We start from the raw sequence: 13,051 nt of genomic DNA, 5'->3' as shown, positions 1-13,051 counted from the left end.
TGTGCCTATCCCAAAGAGCTTTGGTAATACACACACGTGAAGACAGTACTCCTGGGCCAAGAAGGTTAGCCTTCATTCCCCTTTCCTGAGTCCAAGGTGTGGGTCCTTTCTAGGAGGGTGAAGTGTGTGGACAGCCCCAGTTATATATTTGTTTATGGCCCTTCAGCATATATGCTATCTGCCAAGAAAGGGTTACATACCTATTCAAGCTGTCACCAATAAATTAGAGAGTTAAACAGTAATCAGTAACTTTATGCAAGGTCAGATCCCTACTTATCTGGTTTTGCCAGAGATTACTGATGCTTTTGCTAAGATTACTCAATTCCATTGAGCAACTTCAGATTGCCTTCCACATGGGAAGTGCCATTCTATTACAGTGTGTATGTAGAGCTAGACAAAATGGAGATTGCTTATGTTTTTGAGTTAACATTTATCAAGTAACACAAAAGGCAATTAAAGCAGGTGATTAGCGTACGTGCAAGATCCAATAATTTCTTTTGTAAACATATTTTAGCTTGTATGACAACCCTCAGCAATACTTAGTATCTAATTTGGGGGCCGATGCAATAAATATGCACAGAAAGCAGGTGCTGATCAGTCAGCGCCTGCTTTAATGTGACCCCAGCAGAGGGTGCCATGAAATGTTTAAATGAGGGGGGGGTCACATTAGCAAGGAGGTGCTAGGGTTGTTGTCTGCCAGTTAGGAAAACAGATGCAGAGTTTGTAGTTTGCCTAAACACTGCACAGCCAGGGGGGTTAAGGAAATGGATGCTTGTCAGTTTAGCGTCCATCCATTTCCTGCACCTAACTGCTGGCGTTTTTCTTCATTTTCTTTTTTAAACTTTAGTTTTGTTTTTCCTCCTACTTAATATTGGCCCCTTAGAGCTGTGCCAGTGCACAAAGGACATACATAGGTTGTGTCCTGGTAAGCCCTTTTTGAAAGATACTACAGAAGCTCTTTACATTTCTCTTATACACTTTCAGAAGACAAAGTATCTATTACTAAGTATGATGATTTCTCTGATGCCAAAGCTGCTGATGTTTGGCTAGTTAGCACATCACAAAATGAGAACAGTTTTTCATAGTAAATCTGTTTTTCACAGTATACATCTGCCAAGTAATGTGTGTTTTATTACTGTTCCTCAGAATTCCATAGTAGATGTGGGAGGAATATTCCTGTTACCTAGAACCATAACCTTCCCCTCAGAGATCCTGGATGTGTTTCAGGGACATGCTATTAACTTTAAAGTCCAACAAATCTCTGCTAACTAATGACTTTTGCACTATTGAACTGTCCGTGGATCAGGACATCATACAGATTGCAGATCACTAAAAAGTGTCTACATCACGGGCATCATAAACACTGTTTGACTTATGCCATTTCTACTTTTTGCATTCTTTTGCTCATACAATGCATTTTGTTTTTTATGACCTGAAAGATTAAGGCCATAATTTCTTGTGGGTAGTACTTTTACTTCTACTCCACTGCATTTACAAGACTTAGTGGAACACCAAGTTACTGAGTTGGGATATTACATGATACCTTAAGTGATCTCAACTTGCACAGATATTTTTGCTAGTTAGGTGTATGGGGCACTGCATCCTTTGCAGCACATTCCATCTCAGAAAAAGGGGGGAGGGGGGAGGAGAGGAACTATAAGAAATAGTATGTGCATCATTGAACTTAAACCCACTAATATGCATCCAGACTGAACCAAAAAGTGCAGCATAAGCAACAAATATGGAGTCTGCAGCCACATGATGATTTCGGCAACTTTGTACAAGGCTGATTCATATAGAGAAGAGACCAATTGTTTCTCCATATCAGAGAGTTATCACCTCCTAGCAGAGGAGAACCTTGGACACAACTATGAAAAACATGTCCTTGGTAAAATCTTTGTATCCAGCTTTGAAATGTGTATTGTTCTATCACCTGTTTTGATAACAGACACCCAACTTCACTAACCCAAGTGAAATTTTCCTATGCATAGGGATTCAGAAGATGACATCTGAATCCCACCAATCTTGTCTCTACAGGAGGTTGCAATATCCAATCCAGGTCAATGTTGGAGCCTATGGAACTGAATATTCAATGAGGTTTGACTGAGAAAGGATTTGACTACCCAGACAGACATTATCCAAAGAGTCATTATCTGAAAGCCTTTGCTAAGGGCTTTTTCCCCACAGATTCCCCAAAGCTCTGCCAAGACAGCTTTGCTAACAGAACTTTGAGTGCTGCAGTGAACCTGCAAGCTAAGGCCAAGTTTCATACTCTGTGGCAGCAACTTTTGTGCTAACTATCCCTTGAAAGAAGTAAGCTAAGTAGTCTTACCCTGTCCCTGCCACCTCTGATTTATCTGCGAGACCTTTGGGTTCTGTCATCCACCATAAGGGGCTTTGCCCCATGGCATGGTATTAAGATAGTTCTTGATTTCTGCAGAAGTGTGCCCTGGACTAGTTTAAGGGTGGGTAGTCATATCCTGGAGTATGAGGAGATATCTTGCATATGTTGCCTAATGAATCTCATGCATATTTTGTCCATATTCTGAAAATCAAATTGACTTTGTACTGAGTTGAGAACCACTGTTTTAGTCTCCAACTTAGTTTTACATTTAACCCCATATTTTCAAAATGTTTATCTTTAATCATGACTATGAGGGTTCAGAGGGTGCCAATTTTGACAGCAGTAGTCTTATTGTTAATTCAAGGTAGCAGGAAAACTCAAGGACTTAAGTATTTGCATTCTGACAGAATGCTGTATTGGCCAGAGGTTCAGTCCTCAGGACACCTAGCCAGTCAGGATTTCAGGACATCTACAATGAATATGCATACAATCCCATCTCATGCATATTCATTGGGATATCCTGAAAACCTGACTGGCTGGGTGTAACCCAAGGTCTGTATTGAGAACCACTAGTATAAGCCACGTGAACTTGTATATTAAATTCCTTTAAAAAGGGAAAGCTGTGCTATTACCTGTTCCACAGCCAAGGCCTCTGTATCATAAGCACGGTTGACAAAAGTTGCACTGGAAGAGAGATTTTCCACCTCCTGTGGTTCACTGTCTTCCATTGGCTGTCTGGTCAAGGTTCTGGAGGAGGTTGTGCTTGATGTCCTGCATTGAAATACAAGCTTTTGAGCAGGTACATTTGTATTCTATTAACAATTATAGTACATCTCAACAGTACAAAATACCATCAGCATATCCATTTCAATACTGAGATCTGTTAGACAGTCATCATTGGTCTGAACCAAGAGACCATTAGGAAAAAGTGCTATCAGGTGGTTCAACAAGTTTAAAATTCCTAGCTCAATCTCTTAAAATGTAGCCATGCTGCTGGGATTTTTGTTGATTGCAGAGACTTATTGAAAAAGTATCCAATTCTATATTAGAACACTTTCTATAGGGAGGTTGACACTGCACTAGCAGCTAGTAGATAGCTACACAGCAGTATTAGAAGTATCCTGAGAGCTCTTATTTGTCTGCAAGTGATCAGAGCAGTACTCTATTTGTTGAAATACAAGAGTATATAGACAGAAAAAGGAAAATATTGAAAATTGTTTTGCAATAGGATGCTTTGGTCAGCTCTTTCCCAGACAACCTAAGGGTCATTTAAAAAGTGTAAGGAACATTTGATTTTCCTTAGTGTACTGACTTGCTAGGGAGTTTCGGAGATTAGTGAGTAGCGGTTGGGGTTTTGACTCCATGTGGGAACAGATGTTTGCTTTAGCAGCCTATAAACCATTACCACCATTTTAAATTGTGGATTTCTTTGGATTCTTAGCTTTTGTGCTTGAGTGCCCTGTTGTGGGTCTGCCCTGCTTGCTCAGTACTATTTTTCCAAGAAAAAAGGACTTTAACCAGGCTTCTGTGAACAAAACCAGAATTGGCACAAACTAAAGTGCCTTTCCCTTATGTTTTGGTCCACATTTTTAGAGACTAGTTTGAGAGAAGAAGTTTTTCCACCCCTATTGCTTCTTCAGTTTCCCCTTGAGTACTATTTTGAGAACCCAAGGGCCCAGGATCTCAGTATTAGTGTTAATGGAAGCAGAATCTCATCCAGAAAGAACATTAGCAGTATTATTTCCCTGACAAGTGGATTCCACGCCACATCTAGCGTGAATGAGTTGAGGTTAAAGTATTTTTTTCTACCGATCCTAGTGATCTAAACTTGGGAGGAGAGTACCCACTCTACTTCCAGAAGGGAACAGGATGTTTATGAAGACAAGGAGGTATGAACTGGGACAAAGTTTCTGCCCATTATACAGTGGGAGGAGGCTTAAATTAAATTTGGGAATTTGGAAAAGGAATACACTTTCTTCAGAGTAATTGCAAGGAGGAAATTAAGGAATTGGCTTAATCAAATTAAAGCTTATGGGATCAGTAAATTCACAGATGACTTTTCCATAATGTACATACATTTAATAGCTGTAGACCTATTTCATCCATTTAATCTGTAAAGAGTTGGAAGCCATTCATCTTCTAGCTTGTCACTTAGATTACCAGTTTTGTTTTCAAGAGGTCCTAAGGGGCTGTGTATTTGGGATCTAGTCAAAAGGGTCTTGAAGCTAAACTACCCCCCACACACACACACACAGGGGGCCCTGGGACCACTCACTCAGTTTAATCTATCCTGGAGAACAGTGGCAAATAGGGTCTGACCATTGACTGTATGCCTTTGGTTCAGTATCCAGGTTCTCACCCAGGGGTTACATATCCAGAGTACAAACTTTCAAAGTGATGAGATTGATATAATCTTTAGAACATGCATACCGATTATCTTTTGGTAGGACAGCAAAAAAGTGAAACAGTTGCCCACTCTATCCTAGAACAGGGCAGAACAAACAGCCATGGCCCCACCTTCCATCCATATAGTTTGTGGGCCCCCACCCAAAGTTGGGTTACATCATATTTGTCATGTCAGTCTCTCATCAACCAATTACCCGTTCAACCATTTGCTCCTTTCAGCAACCTGAAGAGAATCAAAAGTGGAATTTTGAGATTTTGGCTGGCGGCGTGATCGCCTATTTGGCAATCAGATAAACAGGAAGATACCACACCACATCCAGATAGGCATCTCACAGTAATAGCAGCACAAACGTCTTCCATTGTTAGACACATTGTGAACACAACTTCCTCCATCAAAACAAAAAACCCCTCAATCTATACAGTAAAACTTATAACAGTATTAATACCAAGAACTCAAAGAACCCCACCTGTGAAAAAGCAGCATTTTAAATATTAAACTGGGCCCCAGAATACCAATACACTACCTACTGGGAAAACAAAAAATCCCTGATTGCTATAGATCCCTACACAGACACTACATGCAAGCAATCTCTCACCTTGATCACATGTGCAAAGCTGAGAGCTTCAAATACAGAACAAAGGATCACACGTTAGAACCAGCAATATGCAGACAAACTGAAATGGAAACCTACGAAGTCCGACTTGTGTGTTTAACAATAGAAAAACAGAACCACCGTTCCTCATGAAACAAAAACAAAGTATCAATAGTAGAATCATACTAAGTACATTTCAACAGTGACAAATAGAACATCTATTAAAGCCATACATTTTTTAAAAAATTGCCAAGCACCAATAAACTATATCAATTCAAAATAGCAAACACCCAATATAATTAAAACTAAGGATAAAAAAAAAAAGCCCCTACTGACCATATCTTGGAACTATTTCTAATCACCCTGTTGTGGGTCTGCCCTGCTTGCTCATTTTCCAAGAAAAAAGGACTTTAACCAGGCTTCTGTGAACAAAACCAGAATTGGCACAAACTAAAGTGCCTTGCCCTTATGTTTTGGTCCACATTTTTAGAGACTAGTTTGAGAGAAGAAGTTTTTCCACCCCTATTGCTTCTTCAGTTTCCCCTTGAGTACTATTTTGAGAACCCAAGGGCCCAGGATCTCAGTATTAGTGTTAATGGAAGCAGAATCTCATCCAGAAAGAACCATATTAGCAGTATTGGATTAGAGGAGAAGGACTCACAAACTCTATCCTCTTTCACTCACAAACTATCCTCTCACTCACATGTTTGTTCTTGCATACAATGTCACACATACACATGCTCTCATACACACCCACACACTGGCTCTAAGACCCTCTCCTCCCCCATCCACACAAAAGCTTTTACTCCAGATTCCCTCACATAAGCTCTCACCCACAGACTCATTTCACATCACCTGCTCCCATTTATACACACTGAGGCTGCCAGCAAAACAGAGGGGACTTGCCTTCAGAGACTCATTTCTCTGCTGCCACTGTTAACGCTGTTGCCATGTGGCTGTTGGGAAAAAGCCAATCACTTTTTGCTGCTTCTGAAACTGAAGCCTGTTCTGCTGCCGCCTCTGTGCAGGCCACATTAAAAATTGGTGGGGCTAGCATGCTGACTTCATACATCATGAGATCAGCATAGAGAAAGTGCAACTCCCATGAGTTCTAATACTGCAGGGCCTGCACAGACAGAAAGGGTGTCCTTTGCTCAACCACCAGTGGGATGAGGTCCACCAGCAGCTGCATGCACTTTCCCCATGGTACTGCACTCCACTAGGCCCCAGAGGTTGGCCTCTTGCCTTTCTCCTGGCTCACTGCTGCTGGTGGCACCCTGGAAGGTTGTTCACTGCCCTAGAACACAGTGAGGACAGGTTGGCCAGTGTTTGAGAGATTAGGTAAAAGCAAGATAAGGGGCTGCAGTCTACTTCAGGGTCATGTCTATGCAGGTATACTTACATCAAATTTTTTCTAAGGGTGTGTAAACCCTGCTATTTTTGCCCCTTTTCCCCCAGAATCTTAGGTTTTTTGCATTTTTGGGTCCCTCCCCCTTGCCTTTAGCCTACAAAAAGGTGGGGGTATCTTAAGGATATACATTTTCCCCTGAGCATGTGCAAAGGGTCTTCCTTTTGGCATATACCCTAGAGGACTGATAAGTCTTCTGCTCCCCTGATAGTTTGACCTAGGAGTGTTGGAGAAGTGGAGAGATATAGGAGAATTAAGAAAATTTTAGGATTTTTGAGACATGAAGCATTAATCTGGTATGGATTAGTTCCTGATAGAAGGGCAAACCCTCAACTCTGGAAGGACAGTTCTTGGGGCTGATCCCTCTGTGCCGAATTAAAAGCAAAGGAGATGACCTGGGGCTCTACAATTATGAAAAGATTGTAACAGCTATTTTTGTACTAAATATGGAATGCCCTCCGTTTTATGATTGCTAATGAAAAAAAATCATCCCACCCTCCTTGAGGAAATAGTGGAGACTGGGTCAGTTGGAAAAGGAGAATAGCTAGGAGATGCTCCATGGATAAGGAAGCCACTGGTTCTTGCAGTACTATCAAACATCATTGTTACAGTAAAGATTGTATTCATTTAACACCAATATTGGTCTCTTTTTTATTGCAAGAGTGCATGCTCTTCCAGACAGATCAGCCCCTGTGAGTACCCACTGATCTGCATGGACTGAGTGCTGTCCCATTTCTGTACCAGAGGCGTAAACCTCCTCACTGGAGGAACCCCAGCATCCTCACAGCTGTGTAATTTACTTGAAAGAGGCATGGAGAACGATGTAGCCCATCAGATTCAGCCCTCCCCCACTGCCTGCTACTGGGGATCTGCTACAGGTATTCATAGGAAACAAATTATGCTGTTTTAGCAGGATCCTACATTTTTACAAAATTTTAACAGCATGCACTGACATGAAAAGCAATATTTGTTGCTTTGGATGGAAAAAAAAAGAAAATTCCAAGACAATACTTGAGTAGCAGAATCTCCTGCCTACAGCAACAAAAAACTAAAGTGAAGGCGTCAAGAGTGGAAGTTCTAGGGGGAAAAAAAAAAAAAACACCAAACTAAACAAGCCATCTCCCCTGGTCCAAACTAGAAGTCAGGCATTCCAGCTGAGGAAGGAATGGAGCAGCTGGCTACAAGCACTTCCAACTCCTTTCATTTAGGCCAGTGGGTCCCAAGCCTGTCCTGGAGGACCCAAGTCAGGTTTTCAGGATATCCATCACAAATATGCCTGAGAAATTTGCATGCACTGCCTCCATAGCATGCAAATTCTCATGCACATTTGTGGTGGATATCTTGAAGCCTGATGAGCTGGCATCAGTAGCATGGTTCATCTTAGTGTTTGGGTACTTGCCAGGTTTGGCCACTGTTGGAAACAGGATGCTGGGCTTGATGGACCCTTGGTCTGACCCAGTAAGGCAATTTATGTTCTTATGGAGGTCCCCTAGGACAGGTTTGGGAATCTCTGAGCTAGGCCATTAGCTGGCAAGTTAACCTCTAACAAATCACAGAGTGCAGAGGATGCCAAATCTGCCACTTATTTTCTTAACACAGAGTTAATTTGTTTATAGGAGCTCTGCTTTTAATCTTTGATCAAGACAGCACCATTGCTGTTGCTTTTTTTGTAGAAAGCAACACTGCTCACATAAAAGCTCTCTTTAAAATAATGCACCTACCGTTCCAAGATCTTTCTTCTCTTTATGTAAGCAAATGCAACTATAGCTCCCACAATAGCCAACAGGACTGCAAGGGTTCCCAAAACAAGTGGAGCAGTCATGGACTTTACCACTTCATGTTCACAGAAGTCACCAGTATATCCCAGCATGCAGTTGCACTTCACTTTGTCATCTTCAAAGATGCAGTCCCCTCTGGCATTACAAAGATCGCTGCTGCAAGGTCTGGACTCTATATTCCTTTCCAGGTCTTCAAGGGCAGAAGAGCTTTCAGGTTCTGTGCTGCTCTGAGAACTGGGAGGAAGGGTTCCACGGCTCTGTTCCCTGGATGGATATGGTGTGCCCCCACGTGGTTTCTCTCGACCTGAAGTTTGGGCAGGTGGAGCAAGTTTTGGAGGTAGAAGAGGTGGCAAGGTGGCAGGTTGTGGGGTTCTTGCAGAGCTAGGTTTCTTTGCTTTCTCTAGGTGCTCACCTGTAGAAAAGGTGAAAAAGTTGGCAAAAGAACAGAAGTCCAGCAAACTTTATGATAACAGGACATGTGGTGTTGTATATACTGAAATAGTTTGACATAGGGTTCCATTCCCTGTACAAAAAAGTGCGTTTAATATGAAGGCAAAGCTTTATGAAAATAAGGCAAAGCAACAAGTAAAGCATGGAAGTATAGTGACACTAGCTCAAACTATCCCAAAACTAAACCTGAACAAGGGATTTTGTTGTGAGAGACAGATCCTGGGGTACACCAAGTTGTAGATAGACCAGGAGTGTCACATGTAACAAAGATTAAACAAGCAAAACCAGAAACATTTCTAGGAATCTAGCAGGATGGTGACAGACTGCAGTGTAGCAGCTCAGCAAGCATGCCGAGTTTCTCTCCAGTAGTGAACTAAAGCCAATAAGTAGCACAAGCCATGTGCCTGTTGCCCTTCACTGTCTTTCCTGTTCTTTGCAGTACACTGGCTTGCAACACTACAGTTACTTCAACTGTGCTAGGGGCAAATAGTAACCTACCTGTTGCCCAACAGTAATTTTTTTGTACTTTGCACAACCAAGTAAAATGCTAGCAACTTTCCCCAGTATCATTCTAACTAGCATCTTTGTTGCTCCTTTTATTCTATTAATTCCTTAGCACTCAAAGCTTTAAAACAGATGTAGGTCTTTATGGTTAGAAAAGGACCAATAGCACCAATGTTCTCTGTAGACCCAGCACTCCCACAGCTTTGACAATCAGTAATCAAGAATCTCTGGCTTGAGTAACAGAAGCAAGTTTATATGCTCCTAGAGAACCTCACTTCTGCAGGAGTCCGTTGATCTGGGAAGCAGAAGACCTAGCTTGGGAGTTGTACTATCCAGGGACCACCTGCATGACAGTGCACAGCACTTACCATCTGAGCCAGCTCCACCTGTTATCTGAAGTGCATTCTTAGTTTGCAGATGGCTAGATTTAGGGCTGCCACTGACTGGTTACCTAAACCATCATCATGAGCCTGTCCTGGAAACAGATTCAGTACTGCCTAGTGAATTTGGGATGCTAAATCTAGCCAATCAGCAGGGGGGAAATTTAAGGTTTAGCTGGCTGTCCTTAAGTTAGCCAGATAAAACATTTCAAATCCATTCCTAAGGAAAAAAGCTGAACAAAATGATTTTGTACACAAATTTCTATGTTGTATTCCCAGAGATTAGAGTATGAAGTGGCTGCTTAACACACCAGTTTTGAGGCAGCACAGTGATTGGCCTCTCCTCCTTGCCTGCGAGGGCCCAGCGGAGAAAGTTGTGTTGGATGGGCAGGAAAGGTGCCATTCCCACTGCTGGAAGGAACAGTAGACAGAACAGCATTGGGCAGGGGCAAAGTCTGTGCCTGCAGACCAAACAAAGTAGGTCCATTTACTGTGGGGGCTGAAGAAGCAGGCTGCTATTACTTGTAAAGTTAAGAGTGTATGCACCCCTCCTAATCCATGACAATTTCAGGTTATCTAGAAATCCAAACTTCCCAGGTATGGAAAGTTGTTTTAGTCTTAAATTGGGTGTTATTGAATATGGTTCTATTCAGATGTTTTGAAATTAGTATGTTTTGCTATTGATATTTGATTTTGTGAGGAATGGTTGTATGCAGTGCAACAATGGAAAGTCTAACTTGGCTTGTTGCAATTTCTAGTTCAATTTGTCTCTGCAAGATTCTATTTATATTTTGTGGTCTCTCTACTCTATTTCGTGAGGGTCTGTGTGCTGCATGCATGACAAAAGGTGAAGTATTCTGATAGTTTGGTTGAGGATCTATATGACAATTTGACTTGTTCTGTTTTCCTAATTGAAGATAGTATACCAGGCCCTAAAACAATATATGGTTTACAGTATTGCCTTTCCATAGGTGACTGCTGACAGTGCTGTTTTAGTAAACCTCCCATACCATCTTGCAGTCAGTTTACTCATGTATTTAAGGCCTAGCTCACACCCAACATGCTCAATAGGCCTAATGTCATGGGTTCCAATTTTTTTTGTAAGGTTTTCTAGTTGGCACCACAATAGTGCATGTAAATATACATGAGAGTTTTACTTCAAGACTGATTGGAATGTTTCATGTAAAATCTGTTAAACAATTAAAAAATTTTTTTTTTTATTTGCTTTTATATCGACATTCATTGGATTACATCACATCGGTTCACATTAACAGTTGGAGTAATATGACAGGGGTGTCTGACTACTTGTGTGGGAAAGGTAGAATGCAAGGCTATAAAGTTTAGGGTATACCACTGATTCTGTGTAATCCTATAGTTCTATGCAGATTGCAATACTGTTTCCTATAAACATTTTTCCTTGAATCACTGAGGAAATAAACTTGATAATTGTGAATTACTACTTTTAAAATTCAATTCATCTAGTCCACACATTTTAATGAGTTACTCATCAGGTCTGCTAGTACTATCATCTGTGAATTAATCGGACCCAATAATGCAGTTGCAGCCATTGGCAGTTCTAATATAGATTAAAAATTTGTTACAAACATCTGTTTTGTCAGTGTTCCTTTTGTAACCTGCTTTATGACTTAATTTAGGAAAGGCTGGATCTAAATTACTTATACAATATATTAAAGTGGAAAAATATAGGCCTGCAATTCCCTTGTAGCCATTTCAGTGCTCATTTACATTAGAAAATAAATAGAAAATCTATATTGTATTCATTTTAGCTGGGTGACATCTTGAAGATGTTCCTAGATTATTTCAGTACAGATTCAAATTTGACAGGTCAGCAGGGTAATAAAGGGTGCTGCTTGTCAAATTATTTACTACAAAACAGCTGAGAAATTTAGATTTGTAATATTTCCTAGTGAGGTATAAGGGGGAAAACTAAGCATGAGAGTTTTGTTGTAAATCAACACATCAATAGAAGGAAAGGAATTTTACTACTTACACACTCTTTCGTCAGATCCATCCAAGCAGTCAGCCTGGCCATCACAAACTTGCTCCTGGGGAATGCATTTTCTACCATCTTTGCAGGGCTGGAAGCGTGGAGGGCACTTGACATTTTTATGACATTCAGTGTCATCTATGAGATGATAGCCTGCAGAGCATTTGCAAATCCTTCCTTCACGGTTTGGCAAACAGATCTGGCTACATCCCCCATTAGCTCTTGAACAGTCACTGATGCCTGCCAGAGAACACAAATGAAGTGGTAGCATGCTACAAAATCTTCCTCTAGATAAGCAGTATAAGTGAATATGAAAACCCCAACTAGCTAGCACCAGTAGGACAAAAGTAATGCCCTTAGCCTGAACTAAATCCATTAATGGGAAATTGTATGATCCTGTCCATCTTTGCTGGCAGGCTCTTCAGGCCAGTTAAAGTGTTCCAAGATAGAGACTTTCCACAGATTTGTTAGCAACCAAGAGGAAGGATGCCCAAAGAATTGGGAAGATGCTTAGATATCCAACAAACCCTACTTCTGTCTTTCCAGAAGGACATAAATGCCAACGCTCAGATGTCTCCTACCCTCAGCTGAGGTGCAGTATATGCACTTTTATGGGATTAGAGAAGCAGTCCAAGAGTTTTGGCATGGTGGCCAGATAGTAGCATACTCCTAGATCCATGCGAGGTGGGCACAGATGGAGACTTCTGCTCTAAACAAAAAAAAGTTCCCTCTTGGCCTTGAAGGCTCAATGTATTACTCTCAATATAAGGCTAGCATCTTTACTGAGGCATCGAGAGAAATAGATGTCTACTGGCAAGAAATCTGCATTGTAATACCTGTAATTATTCTACTTCAAATGCAAGTCATTGAACACCAGCCTAATACTTTAGAGGGTCCATTTCAACAACCTATAAAACCCCTTAAATAAGTCTCATGCCCTTCAGTCTCTGAATTGGGATAAGGGTATATACCCATGAAAGAATTCACAAATTGAATTACTATAGCTGACTATGCTCCAGCTCTAAGACTGGGCATTTATGAAATTCCTGAAATGAATACATTCAGTAATGTAGCCAATAAAAAGTAAGATCTCACATATCTTAGGATTAGAAATACTATTGTAAGCTTCCCTATTTCCTTATTAGGTAAGGGGTATGCTGGGTACTACTGGTATGAGAGC

General features: G+C 41.1%; 1 protein-coding gene across 3 annotated transcripts in view; it reads right to left on the bottom strand.

Annotated features, from left to right (window-relative positions):
* LOC115091242 (low-density lipoprotein receptor-related protein 2-like) overlaps positions 1 to 13,051 on the bottom strand; it is a 271,760-nt gene that overhangs the window by 22,640 nt on the left and 236,069 nt on the right. For all 3 annotated transcript variants that reach the window (XM_029601348.1, XM_029601358.1, XM_029601367.1), the window contains 3 exons: positions 11,875 to 12,111; positions 8,473 to 8,941; positions 2,977 to 3,115 (listed from right to left, as the gene is read on the bottom strand). In XM_029601348.1, the coding sequence (XP_029457208.1) occupies positions 2,977 to 3,115; positions 8,473 to 8,941; positions 11,875 to 12,111 (845 nt within the window). The remainder of the gene's footprint in view (positions 1 to 2,976; positions 3,116 to 8,472; positions 8,942 to 11,874; positions 12,112 to 13,051) is intronic.

This window comes from Rhinatrema bivittatum, chromosome 1 (genome assembly GCF_901001135.1).
Source record: "Rhinatrema bivittatum chromosome 1, aRhiBiv1.1, whole genome shotgun sequence".
Lineage (NCBI taxonomy): Eukaryota > Metazoa > Chordata > Amphibia > Gymnophiona > Rhinatrematidae > Rhinatrema > Rhinatrema bivittatum.
This window is presented reverse-complemented; position numbering and strand designations above follow the sequence as displayed.